This window comes from Dermacentor albipictus, chromosome 2 (genome assembly GCF_038994185.2).
Source record: "Dermacentor albipictus isolate Rhodes 1998 colony chromosome 2, USDA_Dalb.pri_finalv2, whole genome shotgun sequence".
NCBI lineage: Eukaryota > Metazoa > Arthropoda > Arachnida > Ixodida > Ixodidae > Dermacentor > Dermacentor albipictus.
Genome location: NC_091822.1, coordinates 9,769,163 through 9,793,377, shown reverse-complemented (window position 1 = coordinate 9,793,377; position 24,215 = coordinate 9,769,163). Strand labels below are relative to the sequence as shown.

At 44.1% G+C, this 24,215-nt stretch overlaps 2 protein-coding genes across 3 annotated transcripts in view; one reads left to right on the top strand and one right to left on the bottom strand.

Annotated features, from left to right (window-relative positions):
* The window catches only part of LOC139055868 (neprilysin-2-like), a 131,979-nt gene that overhangs the window by 91,023 nt on the left and 16,741 nt on the right, over nt 1-24,215 (bottom strand). The gene's annotated exons all lie outside the window — the stretch shown is intronic.
* LOC135900856 (uncharacterized) lies at nt 15,302-23,235 on the top strand. The gene is made up of 5 exons (XM_065430440.2): nt 15,302-20,045; nt 20,547-20,655; nt 20,872-20,977; nt 21,337-21,554; nt 23,146-23,235. Coding segments are annotated over exons 1-5 (525 nt in total). The 5' UTR covers nt 15,302-20,043.

Here is a 24,215-nt window from a genome sequence, read left to right as displayed (position 1 = left end):
CACACTGCACTTCAAGTTGACCTCAAAAATGTTTCTGATTGGTGTAGTACCTGGCAAATGTTTCTTAACAAATGTAAATTTGACGTTATCACTGTTAGACGTAAGCATGTCAATTCTAAGTTCACCTACTTTGTTAACCACTCTCAGGTCTCGGAAGCATCTTCATATAAATATCTCGGAGTTCACCTCACTCCTAATCTGTCCTGGAAATCCCACGTCACCACCATTTGCGCCAAAGCCTCACGAACTTCGGGGTATTTACGAAGAAACTTAGAAAACACCCCCACCAGCACCCGCAAACTTGCACATGCAACATTAGTCAGGCCTCAACAATAATTTGTAAGTCCTGTGTGGTCGCCTCATCAAAAATATCTAATCAAGATGCTAGAAGCCGTACAGAACAGACCAGCACGTTTTATTTCTTGCGATCATAACTATTCTCATAGCGTAACTGAGATTAAACAGAATAATGACATCATTTCATTTGAAGCTGCCAGTTGCATCGCACTTCTCTGTTCCACAAGTACATTCATGGTAATAGGCCGTCTCCACTACCTCTCGAAAGGCCTTTGTGCATGTTCCACTTACAATTTCACTTACTCGCGCATCTTCGGTCACACATTCCCCTTCAACAGCTCTGCGCTTCCACGTGCCATTTCCCTGTGGAACGATTTGCCCGATAGTATCGCTTCCTTAACAAGCCATGATTCCTTCCGCAACCAAGTCAGCAGTCATATTTGAATAACACCCCTTTAATCTGTTCACCAACATAATGCTTTACATTTTTCTCAGTTGCATTCTGCTTTGTACTGCGCATCAGTTACATTTTGAAAGTATGCTGTATCCCTTGTGTTTGAATGATTTGTATTAGAAATGTATAAGTGCCACTTGCTACATAATGTTTACTAACTCTTATAGCAGTGTTTCCGTTTATACCCCTCTTACGTCATACTCCTACGGGAGCCTGTAAGGTCCTTGTAAATAAATAAACATAAATAAATAAATGAATAAATAAATATTTAAAATCTTCTTAGCCTTGAAATAGGAGGTTGGAAGTGGGATAGATAGAATAAACTTTAATGTCCAGCGGATAAGGTGATCTACCCACCCCCCGACACGCAGGTCAGGGGGCGAGTGCAGCCGCCTCAGGTGCGGGCTGGGAGGTCTTGGGTCCCAGCAGCCTCTTCAGCCAGTTGGACGAGCCGGAGCTGGAGCTCAGAGTCCGAGCTGCGCAGCAGGGTCTCCCAGGTCTCTCTACTACCTATTTTGTGCGTTCCCCCGGGAGGGTACGGACATTCCCATATTATGTGGTCGAGGGTCCCTCTCGCCCCACAAAGGTTACATCTATCGCTCCTGGCCTCGGGGAACATGTGGTTCACCATAACCGAATGCGGATACGTATAAGTTTGTAGTAGTCTCCACGTGACTGCTTGTCTGTTGTTTAATTTTGGGGGTCTGGCGGGGATACCGATTCTACGAGCCAATCTATAATGCTGCGTGATCTCCCCATATTTTAGCATGCGCTCTCCACTCCCTCGGTCATCGAGGGGCCCCGTAGCGGCTCGGCGGTAGAAATCTCGAGCCAGCTCGTCGGCCGCCTCGTTGCCGGGGACGGCTTCGTGCGCCGGAGTCCAAATTATTAGAATTTTTCTATCTAGCTTTCTCTGGCCTAGGATTCTGGCCGCTAAGGGCGAGATCCTTCCCTTGTTAAAATTTTGTATGGCAGTTTTGCTGTCACTGATCACAAATTTCGCGTCTGTTGCAGCGCAAGCTAGAGCGATCGCAATTTCCTCGGCAACTTCTATGTTGCGCCCGCGCAGAGTGACAGCGGTCACGGGGGAAAATATTAGCCATCAGTGTTTTTATCATCTGTGTATTTGTATCGAGAATATTGCTTTTGTAGCACATTTAGAGCATGGCCACGTGTTTGAACACGTGCCAACGTGTGCCATTACTTAAGTCTGTTCGACAGTTATTGCTTTTCAAGACATTGCAGATAAATAGGTTATGGCATTTTAAGGTTTTAGGTTCTGTGGGCATAGGCATTTGCTTGCAGGTACGTGCGTTGAAAAGTTCGATGATAGCATTAGAGAAAACCAAGTGCAACATATGGCAAGAAAGGCGGTAAAGCGTGCAACGTGCCTCTCAGGGTAGACTAGGGGATGAATGAGAATGAAGCAGAAATTGAGTCATTCGGCAGACACTGTGATGCCGATGCTGGGCTAAAGAAAATGGAGGATGTCCAAGGTGAGCTTGTAAAACGAATCAAAGAGCTCAAAATGAGTTCAATATGGAGCGTGATCTACGGAAAGCGGTCGAAGAAATACTCCGAGCAGCCGAGGAAATACTGAACAGAGCTGCCCTCACGAACGCAAATGGCAGTGACGATGGAACGCCGGGAGCCAGCGTGACAGGGCTGGAAGTGCCTACAAAGAGCGTGCCACACGGGGACCGCGCGCGTTGGGCAGCCGAAACGAGGGTCACCTAACTTGAAGCTACCCCAAAGGAAACAGCGGTCAATTCCTCGTGCCAAATGCGGCGTAACAAATGACAGACACACAGACAAAAATGACGCACACCACCTTGCAGTAGCGAGTGGCTTAAATGACGCCTTACACAGGCAAGGTCAGCCCAGCGTTTGGCGAACGGTGAGACGACTTGCGAGAGATGCCCCCTTGGTTGCAGATTGTAGTATGCCCGGTGCCGGAGGCACCTGTACATGATAGTAGCGTACAAAGAGCTGTTGCCGCCACTCATGAGGCGACTTGGAAAATGAGCCGACAGAAAGGCTTTGAAGTTGTGGAAGTGAACAGAGAAGTTGAAAAGTATGGTGGTTTTCAAAGAGAGAGAATCCACTTCAATGGTAGGCTTCGGCAAAAAGTAGACTGGGGGCATGCTGATCCCACAATTGCTTTTTACGGGAACTACTGGTGCTCAGGACGTCAGGGTAAGTAGTAAGGAAGACGTTAAAAGCATCACCTTCATCATCAGGAAGAAGGAAGAAGCATCAGTGGCATCTACAGAAAAACGAGAAAAGAAAGAAGAGAGCTCCCCGTGCATTAGGTTACGTGAACATGCATGGCGGCATAAGCATGGAAGGATGGTGAGAGATCGAGGAGCAGGTAAAGTAGAAAACAAATAGGTGTGTATGTGGTTACAGAAATGTACCTTAGAAAGTTGAAAGAGCCACCAATGATTGAGAATTATGTCTAGGAAGGGCGCAACATTAACAAAATATGAAATAATGGTCGTCGAAGAGTCGTAATGGGCGTCGAATACTGGTTGTGAGAATTGAAATGCTTAGGGAGGTAGATGAGAAAGACCAAATTCAGAGTCAAGAGCACCTTTGTTTATAAGGCACAGTCCGTTTAAAGAAAGCATGGCTGGGCGTGACGTATTTATGGACGATATATGGTTCAAGAGTTATCAAGAGTTATTAGAATGCGCAAGTGTACACACTAGTAGTTTAGGAAATGATGCCGAAGTAATACTGTTGGGTGACACGAATGCCCACATACAGGATCAAGACGCTTATACCGAGAACAAAGTAAAGTTAACGCAATACCTCTGTGAGCAATGTAACCTCGTCTTCCTGAATACGGGGCCTAAATGTGATGGTCAGATCACCTGGAAAGGCGGAAATAGGTGATCGGAAATCGATTATTGCCTGATAACAGAAGGAATTCATGATAAGTTTGAAAAAGGGTCATTGAGGAGGAAGGATATAGCAGCATAGAGGGGACCGCAAACGCATCAGTTTGAAAATGGCTTATGTAGTTGGGAAAGGCAGCAAGGAGCGAAGAATGGCTATTCCACATTTGAACGGTGAACAAAAAGCAAATATAGTCACAATAGTGGAGAAAGGATTTTGAATATGGCCAAACAAGGAGTAGGAATATAGTGAGCTGCTAAGTGTAATGATGACAGCAATGAGGTAACAGAAGCAACATGTTCATTGAAACGGAAAAAGGGGACCGAAAAACTGGTAGAACAGGAAGGTACGAGAAGCTATCGCCGAACGACAGAAAGCATCTCGAGAGCACTGGCAGGCAAGAAAAGGGCAGTTGCCACCGGATGAAGTATGAAGAGATTTAGAAATATACCGTGAGAAAAATCTATGGTTCAAGAACGTGGGATGTTTGAAATATGTGATAAAAAAAAGGCCCCAGACAGAGTATTTTGGAACTACATGAACTTATTAGGCAAGAAGTCTGGAACAACACTACAACACATCCTCGACGAAGATCGAAACAAGCTGGAAGGGGACGTGGCAATAAATTATATCTTGGAAATAAGAGCCGTCTCATTCCAAGGCAATGACGAGGTAGTATTTCAGGAAAATAAAAGAGAATGAACGAGAATTAGATTTAGAAAAAGCTGGTGCTGTGACATGTCAATTCGAAGAACGCCGAAGAAAACATTTTTGAGCTTACAGCCACAGGGATGAAAGAGGTTCCCATGAGATTACGAATGAGCTGGGAGCCACAATTAAGGAAGCTTTGTTGAAAGTAGTATAAAAAAGCTTACAAGATAGACGAATATGAGACAGTTGGCGACAAAGCACAATGAATTTAATTTATAAAGGCAAGACGAAAGAAGATATATTTCAATCATATAGACCGTTGACAATTACACCGGTAATATGCAGGTTATCAGTACAGGCGATAAAATTGAATCTGCAAGTAGGAGCAGAAAAAGAAACAGTGTATTGGGAGAACATCAGAATGGCTTCGAAATTGGTTGGCGTGTGGACGATAGCTTATTTGTTCTCACTAAGTGTATTGAAATATGCAGAGTAGAAAGGAAACAACTACATCCGGCTTTTTTAGACTTTACCGGGAGTTATGACAACTGAGACAGCAACATTATGTGGGATATTCCGGAAGTGGAAGGTAAAGGCAACAACTTTATACAACTTTTCAGTGAGATTTACCGAGAAAATACCGTTTTCGCTGAATGGGAAGGGATGAGGAGCGAGGAGAAAGTGGATATCACCAAGCGACTGAGACAAGTGTGATCTTTATCACCGATGATCACATCTACATGGAAAGGAATCAATATCCGGTTTAACATATCCCACAGACAAGCGGGCGCAACAGTTGAGCAGTAGCTTCTATGTTTGTTTTATGCGGATGACAGCAAATTGATATGCAATGTATGGCTGATATCTCTGGACAAGTAATTGAAGATCTATTGCTATAACTTATTTAAAAATTCAGGTTTAAGGTATCCTATAGAAATAGTGAAGACACAGTGGTAATGCAGGGCCAGGAAATACCTCACGTGAAAGAAGAGAAAACCTTGGTGTATGGATAAACGAAGGGGATAGATATATGGAGACACAGGAATGGGAACAATAATAGTAAATGGGAAGAGAAATGCGGCCATAATAAAACGCCGAGCACTATAGGGATACAATATATAAGATGTGCTTCGAATCAGATGTACTTCACTTGCAAGCATACCAAAATTATTACTCTAAGAGATGCTATAGACTTGGTGGAATTGCATTAGAACTAATATCAGCGAAAAATTCATGCGCTCTGTTACCACAATGCATGAAAATCACCCCTGACTAGAGGTTCTAACTTTAAAGCATGCCAAATATTTATTGGGGGTTGTGTACCGCCAACCAGATAGGTGCGCTAGTGATTTTTTTGTATTCCTCAGATGCTTGTTAAATTTTGTTGACAAAAATAACTTCCACGTAATCATAGGTGAAACTGTAACATTACCATGCTTCAAAACAGAGCTACCACTCTCAATTTCCCAATATTGCTTGAGTCTTTTTATTGCCTAAATGTCATAGCAGAAGTGGCATGATTATTTCAGGAGTCAGTGACCCCCTCCTTGTTTATGTGCTTTACAAGTGCAAGTCCAGTTTTAACAACAGAGCACAAAAATCTGAATTGTATGCTATGCAAGATGTAAAAGCCTGAACTTTAGGTGCGTTCCGGTGTGAAATGACAATGATTGGAGCCCAGTATAATAATTCACGAGCGCTGAGAAAGTGTACGATGTTTTCATGGGTTTACTTCAGTTGGCCTGTCACAACTGGTTTAGGCTGAAATAAGTTAAACGGTCAAGAAAACTACGAAAAATTGGATGACAAATGAGTGTTATAGATTGGTTAAGAGAAAAACTCTGTGCCACTCTACTCTGTGTAGGTGAATGACCAGCGGAGCTGTATATATGGTGGTGAACTATAATAATTAAAATGAAGGCACACCACATCAATTGTCATTTTTTTACCGTCCCAATTATTTTGTCACTAAGGCTACTAGAGCTTTGCGGTTCCTACGGTAGACTCGGCGCTGACAGCCTCCAGAGTAGAATATAGTAGAATATAGCCGCCTTCGCGCCCGTTCCCGCTTCTGCTTCGTCATAGGCATGCTCGATCCGCGAAGTACGCGGCCTGCCCTTTAGACGAGCGGAACGCAACTAAGGTAACGTGCCTACGCATTGCGTGACGTCACCGAGCAAAGAGACACACGCATTGGCCATTGTCATGTTCTAGCTTATCTCACTTCTTATTGTTTCCTTTGTAGGCAGGCTTCATTATAGCGCAATCTACGCGCGACGCACCGCCAGTGTGGCGGGTGCACCGACGATACGCCACTGCGTCGTGTCGAGGCGGCGGCGACGCTGTGCTCACGGCGCGTGGACTGCATGACAGCTCAAAAGATATTTGTCAAATTCGTAACAACAAGCAACCGGAACGGGCTTTGTGATTTTAAAGAATTCAGAAATCGCGTGACCAAATTTTTGCACTGAATCAAAGCTACCAACTTTGAACACCTTGTAATGAGAGACTTGGTAATAGCGATTCATTCTAGGGAGAAGTTACTAAACTATTTAACAACGGTTCTTCTGGGAAAGTTGAGCTCAAATAATAGCTCATAGCGCAATAAGAAAGGGCAAAGAATTAGCGCATAGGGTGAATGCATATTTTTCAACTCTAGTCTCACCAAAATCTGATGTACCGCGTGATGCAGTAAAACCATACTTAAATATTTGACACCCCAAAACAACATTATTAAAACCAACAACTCGCGAAGAAATATGTTCAGCTTTCACCTTTATAAAAAAAAGCAGGGCTCGTGCATTAATGGAATTGAAATTAAGCCCGTTAAAAATATCCTTGACATCTGGTCACCAGTACTCTTCTTTATCCTTAACGTTTGTCTATCCAGCCATGCTTTTCCTTAAAATATACAGCGCGCCAGGCAGACTAATATTTAAATCCGGTTACAGGAATAGCTTCTCAAATTACAGGTAGATATCTATATTACCTGTCAGCTCCAAATGTTTAGAAAAAAAATTGAGAACGAGTTCCTTCCTTTTGCGAAAGGGACTTTACTATCTCTACAGTTGCTTGGTTTTCGCCGCAGTATGCCGACCGTTATTAACTCATAACTTATTCTCAATGGCTTCGAAAAGTAACACAACGAGCCATTCAACTCTGCGAAGGTCGATGACCAGTGACGCCACGTAGAGGCGCGCCCATGCGGGCCCACGCAGCGGTTCGTCGTCGTGCAAGCGCACCCTGGGCCTCTCTACACGTACCACACACACGAAATTCCGACCCACACTCGCAGAGGTAGCACCGCGTTAACACTTCCAACGCGCGTCGTCGCTTCTCATCGTCCCTCACGACACCGATGGCAGCGATGTCGTTATCGAACCACAGTCTGTCATAGATGTCAGAGGTAGAGCAATGAGAATGAAGGAATTATTTTCGGAACCTCGCACCCTTGAACTCGTCCACGTTCTCGCTAGCCTCGCGGGAACTCGTCGGCCGCCGCGCGCCCTCGACGATCACACTCGCGTCGCTGCTCCCTCCGTCGCTCTTCATATGCGCGCTGTTCTTCTGCAGTCCTGAGGACGCGCGGCCCACCCACCGGCAGAACGATACTCAGATCAATTACTTCGTTCACTTATGAAGCCGTGACGTCAGCCTCGCTCGAAACAGCCATTGGTGATAGTTTTTCGCTCAACGGAGTCAGCTGTGGAAGACGACGACGTCGAACACGCGAGCAGTGGCACGGGTGTGTTCGCGCGCTTGCGCCTAGGGGCACCAAAGGAGAAGGCGACGACGCTAGAGCCAGCTGCTGATGATAATTTCGGCCCGCGGACGACACGAAATGCCGCATGTGAGGCATATACAGCTTCGCTGGAACAAATGCCAGACATATATTGACTTTCGAAGGCATTCGATAGAATAAACCATAAAATATTAGCCGTTACACTTGAGCATTATGGATTACTTGGTGTTTCAATTGACCTTCTTAAGTCGTGCCTAAATAATATAAAGCAGTGCGTTGTAATTGATGAAAATCGTTCCTCTCTGTTTTAAATAACACGTGGAGTTAGCAGGGAAGCACACTGGCGCCACTACAATTTATTATTTAGGTACATGACCTAATCCGGATGAATCGACGTGCCGAGTGGGCAATGCATGCAGATGACACTGCCCTCTTTCCCCAGTCTACAGACAATCACACGCTAACTTAGGGAATATTACAGTACATACATTATTGGAATGGACTAACATTAATTGCTTTGAAATTAATGCCTCCAAAACTAAAGTTTCTTTGTTTACACATGTTCAAAACCTTGTAAATTGTAACCTCAGACTACTGCACTTAGGATCAGAAACAATAGAACTTGGGCTGAAGGTCAAAACATGTGTGATTTTCAATCCGCACATGAACTGGGACGCGCATGCCTACCGATTGGTGAAATATTTCGCAAAACCCTGTGACACACTATCTAAATTTCAGTGGGCACGTCAACCCAAGGGTGAATTGTTCCTTTGTAATTCTATCTTCGCCGCCCACGTACATAAAGAATTGTAGCGTTGTATGCTGAAAGACTCTAATAAGCTACATTAACAAGCTCCATTTTTACGGAAGAAGCCCATTCTCCAAATTGCAAATACTTCTAGTGACGCGCACACGGCCGTGCTGTTCGCTGCGGTGAACGCGATTCCTCTTCAAAACATTTTCCAGTTCAGTCTTAGGAAACATGAATTAAGCGTTAAATTTGATAACAAACCTTTTATAATGTTATGTAAACTTAGAAAACCTCATAAAAATTGGAGGATGCTTAAGCTTCGCCTTCAAGAGTGGAACGCGATAGCGTTCCCGACGACCCGCCAATGGGTGTAAGACAATGGGCTACAGGGCAGCCATCACTTACGAGGCGCCCCGCATCAGACGCGGTGAGCGTCGAGCCATAAGGTCGAGCAACGCGGCGTTCGGCGCAGCAACGAAACGTGCGCCTGAGCAAGCGGAGGGAACCAAAGAACTCGGTATCCCGGAGGGGGAAATGATACACGCCAGCCAAACGCCGTGATCGGCACGGGCAGAGAGATAGAGAGATAGTGATCTAAAGAAAGGAAGGACGCTTGATTCTACAGAGGGAGCAAGGCGAAGCGTTGTCAGGGGAGAGAGTCCGAGCCGCGACAGCTCCAATGCGCGCGTGGCGCGCCATCTGTCGGGGCAGCGCCGTACATGGAGAGGAGGGGGTCTTCTGTGTTTGCCGCAAGATGGCTCTCCGTGTGCGGAAAGCGCAGAAGAAATGCAGCGAAACGCACTTCGCTACTCGTGTAATTGCGACTTCTGTAAGTTACATGTTCATAATTACCGATATACACCACAGTATAACTTTCCACGGCTCGTTTCGAAGGCAACACCGCATTCACTAGAGGCGCGTTTGTACCTTTTGGAAGCATCGAAATCGTGGCTGAGTGGTAGCGTCTCCGTCTCACACTCGGGAGACCCTGGTTCGATTCCCACCCAGCCCATCTTGGAAGTTGCTTTTCATTTATGGAGTGCCTGCCGTGATTTATCGCTCACGGTCAACGCCGCAAAACGCCGACACCCGACGCCGACACCCGACGCCGACGACACCGGCTTTTCTGCGACACGAGCTCCTTAACGCTTTCGCGTTAAAAGCCAATATCAGGAACAGATACCAATGGTCAATGTCTTTTTCTCGCACAAACCACGGATTAAATAAACTAGAACATCGGATGCCCATTTACTTGAGACAATTACATTTCCAAGGAATTGATTTGGACACCATTACTAGGAAGGAGTCTAAGAGATTTCTTTTTCTGAACATGAATTGATTACGCCCACTTTCGCGTTACACACAGGCCGCCACTGGAATCTGAACCTGGCAACGTTTAACGTTAGAACGTTATCTAGTGAGGCGAGTCTAGCAGTGTTATTGGAGGAATTAGAGGGTAGTAAATGGTATATAGTAGGGCTCAGTGAGGTTGGGAGGACAAAAGAAGCATATACAGTGCTAAAAAGCAGGCACGTACCCTGCTACCGGGGCTTAGCGGAGAGACGAGAACTGGGAGTCGGATTCCTGATTAATAAGGAAATAGCTGGTAACATACAGGAATTCTATAGCATTAACGAGAGGGTGGCAGGTCTTGTTGTGAAACTTAATAAGAGGTAAAAATTCAAGCTGGTACAAGTCTATGCCCCTACATGCAGTCATGATGACCAGGAAGTCGAAAGCTTTTATGAAGACTTGGAATCGGCGATGGGTAAACTCAAAACAAAATACACTACACTGATGGGCGACTTCAATGCCAGGGTAGGCAAGAAGCAGGCTGGAGACAAGACAGTGGGGGAATATGGCATATGCTCTAGGAATAGCAGAAGAGAGTTATTAATAGAGTTTGCAGAACAGAATAATATGCGCATAATGAATACCTTTTTCCGCAAGCGGGTTAGCCGAAAGTGGACGTGGAGGAGCCCTAATGGTGAGACTAGAAATGAAATCGACTTCATACTCTGTGCGAACCCTGGCATTATACAAGATGTAGACATGCTCGGCAAGGTACGCTGCAGTGACCATAGGATGGTAAGAACTCGAATTAGCCTAGACCTGAGGAGGGAACGGAAGAAACTGGTACACAAGAAGACAATCAATGAGTTAGCGGTAAGAGGGAAACTAGAGGAATTCCGGATCAAGCTACAGAACAGATATTCGTCTTTAACTCAGGAAGAGGACCTTAGTGTTGAAGCAATGAACGACAATCTTATGGGCATCATTAAGGAGTGCGCAATAGAAGTCGGTGGTAACGCCGTTAGACAGGAAACCAGTAAGCTATCGCAGGAGACGAAAAATCTAATCAAGAAACGCCAATATATGAAAGCCTCTAACCCTACAGCTAGAATAGAACTGGTAGAACTTTCTAAGCTGATCAACAACCGTAAGACTGCGGACATCAGGAACTATAATATGGATAGAATTCAAAAGGCTCTCAGGAACGGAGGAAGCCTAAAAACAGTGAAGAAGAAACTAGGAATAGGCAAGAATCAGATGTGTGCTTTAAGAGACAAAGCCGGCAATATCGTTACTAATATGGATGAGATAGTTCAAGTGGCTGAGGAGTTCTATAGAGATTTATACAGTACCAGTGGCACCCACGACGATAGTGCAAGAGAGAATAGCCTAGAGGAATTCGAAATCCTACAGGCAACGCCAGAAGAAGCAAAGAAAGCCTTAGGAGCTATGCAAAGGGGGAAGGCAGCTGGGGAGCATCAGGTAACAGCAGATTTGTTGAAGGATGGTGGTCAGATTGTTCTAGAGGAACTGGCCACCGTGTATACGCAATGCCTCATAACCTCGAGCGTACCGGAATCTTGGAAGAACGCTAACATAATCCAAATCCATAAGAAAGGGGACGTCAAAGACTTGAAAAATTATAGACCGATCAGCTTACTGTCGGTTGCGTACAAAGTATTTACTAAAGTAATCGCAAATAGAATCAGGAACACCTTAGACTTCTATCAACCAAAGCACCAGGCAGGATTCCGCAAAGGCTACTCAAGGATAGAATATGTTCACACTATCAATCAAGTGATAGAGAAATGTGCCGAATATAACCAACCCTTATATATAGCTTTTATTGATTACGAGAAAGCGTTTGATTCACTCGAAACCTCAGCAGTCATGGAGGCATTACGGAATCAGGGTGTAGATGAGCCATATGTAAATATACTGAAAGATATTTATAGCGGCTCCACAGCCACCGTAGTCCTCCATAAAGAAAGCAACAAAATCCTAATAAAGAAAGGCGTTAGGCAGGGAGATACGATCACTCCAATGCTATTCACAGTGTGTTTACAGGAGGTATTCAGAGACCTGGATTGGAAAGAATTGGGCATAAGAGTTAATGGACAATACCTTAGTAACTTGCGATTCGCTGATGATATTGCATTGCTTAGTAACTCATGGGACCAACTGCAATGTATCCTCACTGACCTGGAGAGGCAAAGCAGAAGGGTGGGCCTAAAAATTAATCTGCAGAAAACTAAAGTAATGTTTAACAGTCTCGAAAGAGAACAGCAGTTTAAAATAGGCAGCGAGGCATTGGAAGTGGTAAGGGAATACACCTATTTAGGGCAGGTAGTGACCACGGACCCGGATCATGAGATTGAAATAACCAGAAGAATAAGAATGGGCTGGGGTGCGCTTGGCAGGCATTCTCAAATCATGAAGAGCAGGTTGCCACTATCCCTCAAAAGGAAAGTGTATAACAGTTGTGTGTTACCAGTACTCACATATGGAGCAGAAACCTGGAGGCTTACGAAAAGGGTTCTGCTGAAATTGAGGACGACGCAACGAGCTATGGAATGAAGAATGATGGGTGTAATGTTAAGGGATAAGAAAACAGCAGAACAAACGCGGGTAAATGACATCTTAGTTGAAATCAAGAAAAAGAAATGGGCATGGGCCGGACACGTCATGAGGAGGGAAGATAACCGATGGTCATTAAGGGTAACGGACTGAATTCCAAGGGAAGGGAAGCGTAGCAGGGGGCGGCAGAAAGTTAGGTAGGCGGATCACATTAAGACATTTGCAGAGACAACATGGCCACAATTAGTACATGACCGGGGTAGTTGGAGAAGTATGGGAGAGGCCTTTGCCTTGCAGTGGGTGTAACTAGGCTGATGATGATGATGACATTTCAAATGTCGCACTTACTAAATTGTTAGTCCCTATCTCTTGTTCAACTAATATATCTATGTTTGACTCTACTACATCGAATTTACTATAGTGAAAGAAACGCTTAAATACACTGTGTACATTAACTTTAATGTTATGTACGAATTCCGCTATGTGCACCTTTACAGTATATGTGAAATAATTCTATCATGAATGTGTTCTTTTGATGTGTTGTCCCTCGTAGGAATTATATGACTACATTTTTGGATGCGTTGCTCGCCAGTATTCATTATCTTCATTGTATAAACTGTATAGTTTGCTGATTACCCTCTATGCCAAAAAAATTACGGCGCTTTACGTGCCAGAGCCACTTTCTGATTATGAGGCTCGCCGTAGTAGAGGACACCGGAAATTTCTACCACCTCGGGATCTTTAAGGTGCACCTAGATCTAAGTAAACGGGTGTTTTCACATTTCGCCCCCGTCGAAATGCGGCCGCCGTGGCCGGGATTCGATCCCGCGACCTCGTGCTCAGCAGCCCAACACCGAGCCACTGAGCTACCACGGCGGGTCGTCTATGCCAAGACTGGGCAGGAACCTAGTCAAGCTACTTTGCTGTAGTTTTTTTTTTCCTGTCTAAAAGTTTCCGACCTTTCTTTCTAAACTGAAGAAACGTGAAATAATGAAGTTGAAGTTGAAGGCTGAAGTTGAAACATGTCCGGAACAAAGATTAGTAAGAGGCGATTGGAGGATTGGCGCAGAAAAATAGGGAGGCAACAAAATAGGAAGGTGTACAAAAACGGAGTGCCTTGTAATGGTTCAAAAATTTGATGCTGGGATTCCTTTGTGTGTGTGTGTTTTCTCAAAAATACAGATAGAACATTAGGCAAAATAAGATTTTCGTGGAGCAACCCACCAACGCGCTTCAAGGGGGACGCTCATGGCATCAATCCTACCATTGATCCGCGGCGCCGGCCGTGAACCAGAAAGAAGAACCAGACGGCCTTGACCCAGAAGAGCCAGACAGCTCGCCTTGGCGCCTAGCGTTCGCCTGAAGTGTTCCCTGTTTGATAGCGCAATTGCATACGCTGCAGTTGCCCGGAATTTGCAAGTCCTAAAGAGTAGCGTGCATATCGATGCGAGGTGCGGCGAAAATGTGGTTACGTGCTTTCTCTTCTTCGTGTGCACTCTTTGCCGGTGCAAGAAGTAGCGGCATACGCCAAGTCGCAGGCCGTTGAAACGTCTTAGGATAATAATTAGGCAAAGTGTATATGAGTGTCGCCATCTCAAAAATTTCAAGCTACACCAGAATGAGTAATCGTCCTAATTCCAGTTTACAGCTTCACTGTCCAGATACCTTCAACGCGTGGATAGGAGACCACTTTTGCTTAGCTTTCACAATGAAAGAAGAAACTGCTCTGTACCGAAATAAAAGACAGTTTTCGTGAAAGGCAAACCCTTACAAAAAAAATTGTTGAAAGGTTATAGAAATATCATTTGTACAACATCAACAAATGACCTTGAAAGGTCATGGGAGAATTGTTGAAACATTATTGAGGAAATTGTTGACAGGTGCTGATAATTGGCCCGCGACATTTTGTCGAAACATCATTGTGGCCTCTCAATTTGAAAGATCATTGGCATATCGTTGAAACTATTGTGTATTTCAATTTTGAAAGCCCATTGAAGCATTGTTGAAGATGTGTCATTTGTCAATGTTGAAAGCCCATTGAGGTATTGTTGAAATGTGTTGTTTGTCAATGTTGAAAGTCCATTGAAGCATTGTTGAAGCTCAAAATTGAAAGCCCATTGAGGTGTTGTTGAAATCTGTTGTTCGTCAAAGTTGAAAGTTCATTGAAGCATTGAAAATGTGTCCAGTCTCAAAATTGAAATCCCATTGAGCTATTGTTGAAATATATTGTTCGTCAATATTGAAAGCCCATGGAAGAATTGTTGCAGATCTGTTGAACATCAACACTCAAATTATGTTGAAAGCCCTTTACGCCCCACTGGGTATTTAGCAGTTTAAACCTGCACTTTCCTGAAAATACTGCTGAGCTATGTTGCACATAATTACCTTTGATGTCACGTGGTATGTTTGCTGTGAGAGGATAGGGATAAAATTTAAATGCAGGCGTTTTGTATTGGAGGCCTCTGTCCCCCGGGCTCAAAAGCATGCTCCTAGATTGCCTGTAAGAAACTATATCTTAAAGATGCTAGCAGTAGTGTTATGCCACCTTTTTCAATTGTCAGAGTGAATGGTCCTCCACAAAATCAACAGTGCTGAACTAATGCAGACAAAAACCATTATTCTAGGTGAGCTGTTTATTTGTAACCAAACATCTGTGTAAATGTACAACCATTTGTAGTTTGAGAACATCAGAAACTTCTTAAAAACTAAAAGTACAAACTTCCTGCAGCTTGACACCATAACAAAATTGAATACTAAAGATGTAGTTTGCGTGGCCCTCATGTAAAACACATTTCCCAAAAGAAATAAACTTATAAATATAAATACCTAAATAAATAAATGTACAAGCAGACTGAGATGACTGTAAATAAGAACACACAAAAAAGGTACTTGCTTTCTGTATTAGGTAGCCACTGGTACTATAACCATGGCACGATTTGCTTGAGCCCACAGTACTCAACTGAGACCCGATATGCAGGGAGGTTATCTTTAAGTTTCATGGACTTTATTAAAGACTGGCTGCTGCAGCTCACATAACTTTAGATACAGAGTGCCATACAATACTTGCATGAGAAATCAAAACACCATAGTCAGCTGATTAACAAAAACTCAGTTCGTAATAAAGTTTTTACGAATTGTAATCGGTAATTTTACAAGGTGTATGCACTTACAATGAATTTCCAGAATGACACCAGTAACGAGACACACGCCATCAAACTGGCTGTAGAAATGCACTGCTGTAGCACTTAATTTTTTTAACAAAATGCACTGTTATGCATTGAAGCACGAAAGTAACCGGAATGCCCATGTATTTCTCTCACATTTATGGAAAAATGTCGAAACTGGCGTCATCCTGGAAATTAACTTCAAGTGAATATATATTTCAAACTCACTGGCTACAATTTGCAAACTGGAATATGTGCCGTGACGTTATAAGTGAATGATTAAATTGACAGAATCAGTTTATTCTTTCCATTTCTTGTGCTAGTAATGTCCACCTCTGAATAATCCAGCTCAAGAATCATGCTACCTGGCACAGACAACTTAAGAAAAACTGTAAAACTGAAAAGGATCACTGTACAATCCTTATTTGTTGGTTGAATGGTGTGTGCCAATTTCAGTATACCTAACCTACTCTTGAAACATGGCAATCACAATAAGTGATGCTTATGGGAGCAGTTTATTATGCTGCATTGCTGTTGCATGATCCAGTTGTGTTTTCTGCCATGATAACGTTCCTGCGCAGGTCATTGCATACCAAGCGACTTATTCATATTAACTGCTTCAGACGTTTATATGAAAAAGAAGCAGCTATTAGTGATGCGCTGTAATACAACAAAGTTACTCTTGTGTGAGTTCCGTTTCAATTTTATTCACTGCCACAAAAAAATAACGAAAGAATTCACAATAAGATATGGTTTCATGCTAACATGAAAGGCACATCATTGCCATTACCGGAGATGTTTTGTTGCATTTTAAATTTAAGCGGACTTATACCTAATAAATTTTGCACATATATTTTAGATAGCAATAAACCATTCTTACAAAGTTATGTAAAATGCAGTTTTTACTGAACTCTGACAATGGCACAGATGCACTTGCAGGTGTGCGATTCTATGCCGGATCGACCAGCGTTTTTTTGACAGCACACATATAGCTGAAACATTGCCATATGCTTGCTAGAGTTCAAAACTCATTACCCACTTTTATTTATTTTTGCCAGATATTTTGTAGCATTTTGGTGACAGTTTAGTTTTCCTGCTCAGCTGAGCTAGAGGACATCAATCAAATTCATTTTCAAATGCACATTGTATTGATTGAGGCCTTCAAATGGTGCGCGTGGAAATACGGTGAAGTGATGCAACTGCCGAAATAGCCAATTTTTCAAATATTTGAATACTTCAAGTGCTTTTGGCACCGGCAAAAGTGAGTCAAATTGCAATCCGTTAGTTTTTTTTCGCACCGAAAAATTCACAGGACAGAAATTAAATACAGAATGGCAGCCCAGGTGACATAGTATAGCTGAAAAATATTTGAAGCTCCGAAGGTACAGCTGATCGCCTGTAACAAAAAGAAATTTTAATCTTTTGCAAGAAGCTTCACGTTCAAGGAAAAAACAGCTTTGGTAGTTGGCCAAAAAATATGTGATACATTATTGGATAGCTCTACGTGTCTGCTATGCATGTGTGAACTTAAAGGCATTATTTTTAAATGCGAGAAATTCTTTTTGAAATTTTGTCAGCACCGACTTTTCTCGGATGTGCGCACAGCTTGCCGGCCGGGAATGCAGACGACAAAGCTGGCTTCGTCTGCAACACAGATGACAGAGAAGCGGTGTTAGGGTCTGCATTTTATTGCCAAGGGACACATTCTCTAACGCAACGAGGCTTGTGTTTGGTGTGGGCCAGGTAAACCATACAGCCATTGCACCTACAATATTGCACCTACGAGGTCTGTTGGAAAAGTATCCGACCTTTGGCTGAAGAAAAAAAAACTGGCATAACTGGAGCGTTGGAAACCTAATCACCCTCAAAGTAGTCTCCTTGGGACTCTAGCCACTTCTCCCAGTGGTGCTGCCATTGTCAGAAGCATTCCGAGAAGGCCTCTTTCCGAATGCAGTTTAGCTCAGCTGTCGTTGCAGCCATGTCTTCTCTTGCCTGAAATCGTGCTCTTTTCAATGGCCTCTTGATTTTGGGAAACAGCCAGAAGTCGCGGGTGGCCATATAAGGAGAGTAAGGAGCCTGTCGAACTACAGGAGTCTGGTTTTTTGCCAAAGAAGTCTGAATCAAGTACAAGAAATGCATTGTCATGATGGATGCGCCAATTTCCTGTTGACAACTTCGGTTTCTTGTGCCAAACAGCATCACATAGGCCATGGAGGACATCCCTGTAGTAGTCTTTAGTGATTGTTTGACCCTGTGGTGCGTACCCGTGCTGTACCACACTGCGGGAGTCAAAGAAAGCGGTCAGCAACTCTTTGACATTGCTGCGCACTTAGCGGTCTTTGGTTGGTGACGTGGAATGCTTCCACTGTAACGACAGGGATTTGGTTTCCGGGTCGGAAACATACATCCAAGACTTGTCACCAGTGATTATGGTGTTCATGAAGTTGGGGTCACTGTTTGTGGAATCCAGCATGTCTGTGAGACTTCAACACGAAGTTGCTTTTGCTCCACCATGAGCAGCTTGGGAACGAATTTCGGCGCAACTCTCTTCATGGCGAAATCTTCGGTGATAATGGAATGTGGATAAAATGTGCTGATGCCTACCTTTTCTGCAATTTCTTGCATAGTCACACGACGGTCCCGCATCACCATGGGGTTCACTTCGGCAATGACCTGGTCATTTTGGGATGTTGATGGCCGACTGGAGCGTGGCTCGCTCTCCACCGATGTGTGGCCATCTTTAAACTGGTTGTACCACTCCTTAATCTGTGTGCTGCTCATAGCATAGTCACTCAAAGCAGTCTGAATCTTCCGAATGGTTTCCACTTGGCTGTCGCCCAGTTCCTGGCAAAATTTGATGCAGTATTTGAAGTAGTAGCTTAGCGCAAATAAAACCAGACACAAGGAAGACAGTGTCTGTGGTTTCTGTGGTTTTATTTGCGCTAAGCTACTACTTCAAATATGAACGACCAACTAGCCCAACAGTCACCTCTTCTTGATGCAGTAGCACTGCTCCAGTCGCTCCGCCATTTTCCTTGCAATAAAAAACCGACGAGAGTACTGTGTACTACCTCATTCAAACGCTGCGTCCCAGCAATTCACGCTATTGGCAGGCGGGAAAAAATTCGCGCATGCGCACAAAGGTTCAAGGGCGGCTGATGAAAATGCGCTTGTTTCATATTTATCAGGTGTTCGCAAAAAAGGTCAAATACTTTTCTAACAGACCTTGTACGTATTATATACGTGACGGAATCCTGCAGTGCTAAAAGATATGTTTCATGCTGTTTACAAAAAGCAATATCAGCTATTATGTAGACAGCAAATCCATAAAGAGCACTGATATTGTTCATACAAAGCATTTTAAAGGGCATGTCGCATTGCAATGCAACATAGAGGGAGCAGGGGTGCTATTTTGTAGGAATGCCTTTTTTCATGCCAATGCCTCTTCGCGAGACGTCATCGATTTTGGAAATTGTGTACACGTAGGCACGACGTTTTTTGGATCGTCCAATCAGAAGCTCCCTTCATTCGCCGGATGTTTCTTTCGTATTCTCTTCTCTTTTTCCGGGACTGTATAGCAAATTTGTTTTGTGAAACAGCACTTAATGAAAGCGGACTTCCATGCTGCGCAAAGCAAATTCATTTTGTTACATTACAACGCAAAAGCTGCCGCAGTCCAAAGAAATGCAAACGCAAGTGCTCTATTTTCGAAACCGTAGCCACATAGTAGTCGGATGTGCATCCAATCCATGCCGTTGAGCTCACGCAAAATGGCAGCCTTTGTTTACCTGCAACAGCTGACAGCCGCTAGTGTGTCGGTAACGCAGCGCAACTATTTGCGGCCCACAGCGGTACACTTGCATCTGAGAAGAATCTGCGCTGCTTGCAGGAGCCGTGAGATGCAGCAGAGTGAGGTGAGTAAATATTGCTCGTGTAGTGCTTACGTTGTCGTGTGGTTTTTGGTGCATCATGTCTGACGTGTGATAATTTCTTCTTTACGAAGGGCCAACAAGAATTAACCGTAACCCACGAGGACAAACTTTGCAACATAGTGGATCGAGAACTGTCAAGCCACTCAGCACCCTTCATTAGAGCACCGCCACGACAGAACAATAGCCTCGTCAATGTGATCGCAGCAACAGTAATACTCCGCTGGGCCTGGCGCCCCTGCGCTGACGGTTACGCTCCGTGAAAGAAGCTGCTACAACGGTAAATGTGAGTAGCTTGTTTACCTTTTCTATATTAGTGGTATAAAAATGCAAAAAATAATCAATTCGTAGTGAGCACTTTATGCAGGCGCTTAGCTTAGACAGAATGTTTTACTGTAAATTTCTTACTGTGTTGCGGGCCGGCTGAAATTCCCAAGTTTGAAAATCGGAAATGGCGGCAGCGAAAGGGCCCAGAGTGTCACAGGAACAGACCGATATTCTGGTGCAGTTCATCGAGCAGCACCCATACCTGGCGAGAGCTTCTACGGAGTTCTCGCCACGTATGACTGCTGCTCGAAAGAACGATCTATGGGAGGCGGTGGCGGCAGTGTTAAACGGACAGGGCCCAGCGGTTAAGTCGACGAGCCGTTGGCGAAACCACTGGGCCAAAATGGCTCACAAGGCCAAGAAAGAAGCGGCCAGGGCCGCGAGCGAGAAGAGGTGAGCTTTCTAATGATGCTGACAGTAACGTCGTTTCACGTAGTTGTTGTCGTTGTTGTGTTTGCAGGGCCACTGGAGGCGGGAAAGTGGGTGGTGTGGACGGCCGCGTCCTCGACATCCTTGGGAGGACAGGCGGCCTCCTTGTTTCCCCGCCGCAGTACTTCGCCGATAGCGAGGTGCGTACATTGGGTTTAAAAAGTGTTGTTTGTGCTGCTGTAGCCTAACACATTTTCAGCATTACATTGTAATACAACATTCCAAAATCTCTTCAGCCATATTTTTTTTTTCGTTTTTTGTGCTGGTTACAATATAGGTTATGCACTCTGAGCAGCAACTTGTGTAAATGATGCGTATTGCACACACTGCTCGCAACGACACTACTCTGACTGCAGGACGCAAGTTCGGAGGATGCTGCAGGGCCCTCCCGCAGTGAACCAGCAACAGCCACGTTTGTGGTGTCGGGTCCTGCAGCTGTTGCTGGGCCAAGTGGCCTTACACGTAAGTTAGTGACCCAGCTTTTGTTGTAGCATTGTTTGCAGTTGCTGTATGACCTTGCTATGAAGTAGCCCACTGTGCTGTTACTACCTTTGTGTCCAGCATTCAGCTCTTATTCATGGAGCAGAAATGCAAGCCTACAAATGACATGATGTTGTAATAGAGATTCCTTGTGCTTCTTATAGGTTAATGTAACCAGCAATTTTCTGTGACATCTTTTGCTCCAACTATGCGACTGCCTTGTGTATCATAATTGTAGCTGTGCAGCTGCAATGACATTTTGAAGTGACTGGTTAGGACAATCAAGCTGTGTGGGTCGGATAACAGTGGATGAGCAGTGTTTGCTTTTGTCTTGCATGAAGAGCAACCGCCTACCCTCCAGCAGCCACCCTTCCAGCCGACCCCCCAGGCAACTCCACGAGAGTCGCAAGCACCCCCCCATAGGCAGTCGAAGCAGCAAGACCTTGAGGGCGCTGTCCATATGGCTACTGCCGAATATGTTCGGCAGGGCCAGTCGGCGGAAGCCAGGGCACAGGAGGAGGCTCGCTTCCGCCGACAAATGCTGGAGCAAAACCAGCGGGTATGTGTAAGGCCACAGACGTATATTTTTCTGCGTATGAAATTGACGAGCATATGACCTCTCCAACAATTAATCGTTAAACAAGCATAATGTATGCATACAGTGCTCTGATTATATCTTGTACACATTTGCATGGAATAATATGTGTCAATATTTACGCAATTATGTGGCGAAAAGAAAGAAGTGGCATTAGGTTCAGGGAAGCAGGTATAACCATGTAAGACATCTTAATGGGATGGGACTGCACAAATTTGATGGACCAGAAAGATATTATCAGTGTTTCAATATACAGTGACAATAGCCTGCAAATGCAGATGAATGCAACATACCAAGGCATTGTCACTGAGCTTATATAATTAAACTAATTACACATCTTATTCGCTAACAGCACCACGAGGCCCATATGGACATCCTGCGCCAGCAGCATTCAGTCCATATGGAGGTGCTGCGGCAGCAACACGCTGCCCACATGGAGGGACTTCAACAGCTGAGGGAGGTGGTTGGCAGCATGCGCGACGTGCAGCAGCAGCGGCTGGCAGTGGAACGACGCGCACAGGAGACACACCAGCGTATCCTGCAGCTGCTGCTGGCTGCACTGGCCCATGGTGGCAGCCAAGTCCCTCCCCCCTCGCAGGACCCACATATGTAAATAAGAAGTAGCATAGGCAAGGAATTTTATACCATTTTTTTATTAGCTTAAATTTTGCTGTTGTAGTAATGGTGATATGAAGGCCGGATATTGCTAGTTAGCAAGAAATAATTGCTCAAGTCACCCTTTCATGCAACCACAAGTAGCATAGCCGTTGCAGCATGATTTTTTTTGCTTGAAGTTATACTTCAGCAATAAGAGCGCCCACACTATCACGCTCACCTGCACAAGTGCCAGCAAGCCCGATGGTACATTAATCTGACTGCGGCATTGCAATTATGCGGTGCCTAGTTGTTGTCATGTCAAGTTAAGCACGAAGCAACACTGCAAATGTTCTACAATTCAATCCTATGTCATCAATGCGCCTTAATGTAATGTCACACGGAACCTCTGAATATGCACAGCAAAAAACTCTGAAAATTCCTTGCCTATGCACCTTCACCTCATCTGTAATGTGTATTTTTTTGCATATTTATGTACATATTATGCTTGCATTTTTTTGGCATGCAGGGGTGCAATGTCTTCTTTTCTTGTTTGTTGTCATAAAATTTTTTTTCCATTTACTGTACTTCATGGTCAATATTTTTTTTGTAATGACATACAAGGCTTAATGTCTTCTTTTCTTGTTTTTCATTATAACGTTTCGTTGCCATTCACTGATATTTCATGGTTATTTCTTTTTTGTCGTGACATAGGGGGCCTACTGTCTTCTTTTTCATGAGTACGTTTTGTTGTCGTTCAGTGTTTTTCCATGGTTTATATAATTCGTTGCCGTGACATACAGGGCTTGACGTCCTTTTCTTGTTTTTCATTACCAGGTTTCGTTGCGATTCAGTGTTCTTTCATGGTTGTGATACATTGTACGTTTACCCCTCGTGTGCAATATTTATGCAGTTTCTCTTACTCAATATCAAAGCAAGATATTATGGCTTTCTTTTTCAGTATGGAACTCCACGACAGCATGTTCCTTTCACATGTAGTGATGTACCTACATATTTTGCAGTGATATTCTTCTGTCGATGCGTGATTTAAGCACCTGCACCTTTTTAAGGTGCAGTTTAAGCCAGTTGCTATTTCTGCAGCGTACAACACTTTCCTTACACGATGCCTGCCGTTACCTGTGAATCTTTCAGATGCAAGAACAATGTGATGCAATATTTATTGCAACTTGTCTGTGATATGTTGCATATGTCTCTACTGCTGCAGTACTCACTGTTCTCGCACTTATTCAATGTAGAGACTGTCGCACGTGATGTGTACATAAACAAGTGTTACCAAAAAAATGTCTGTATGTTGAAGGGTGAAATAATACGGAAAGGTGCAGTGTTCTGGTGCTTTTATTTGCATGGCGCTACTGTATTTGCAGTGCTAGCTTGCACTGTGGACATGTAATTACACACTCTGCAATATTCCATTCCCCGAGTTCAGCTATTTACAATTGAGGGCACTTTGTTGAAATGTATCAACTGCTCATGCGTGCCACACTTCACAGGAGCCACAGCATTTGACATGTCGGATGACCAGGTGGACGGCATTTTCGTCACTACAAAGGCACTTTGCGGTTGTTGCGAGACAAACTGGCGCAGGAACTAGAAGTTGCACGTGTAACAGCACGTTCAATGGAGCGGAAGGTGTGACATACACTGTACATTTTGGCTTTTGGGAGCTTCTCTGCGACGAAAACAAAGCAAGTAGACAGGCGTGTCTGTCCATCAACGCGTAAGGGAACACAGAACTTCACCGATACGAGTAGAAATAATTATGACAACTGCAGGCTACATGCATGGCACGCAGGGCATCTAGGTGACGACAGCAGCAACATGCAAATCATGGCAGACCCTTTGAAAATACACTTATTTTTAGCTTGCTTTCAATCTTATATGTCGCCACTAAACATACTGTTTCACTTAGTATAAATGCAGGCCTTACATAACGGTTCACTACACAACTTTTACATTCCTTGACCAGTCATGAATGCTTTGCATTACATAAACATCACCCACAACTTAGCA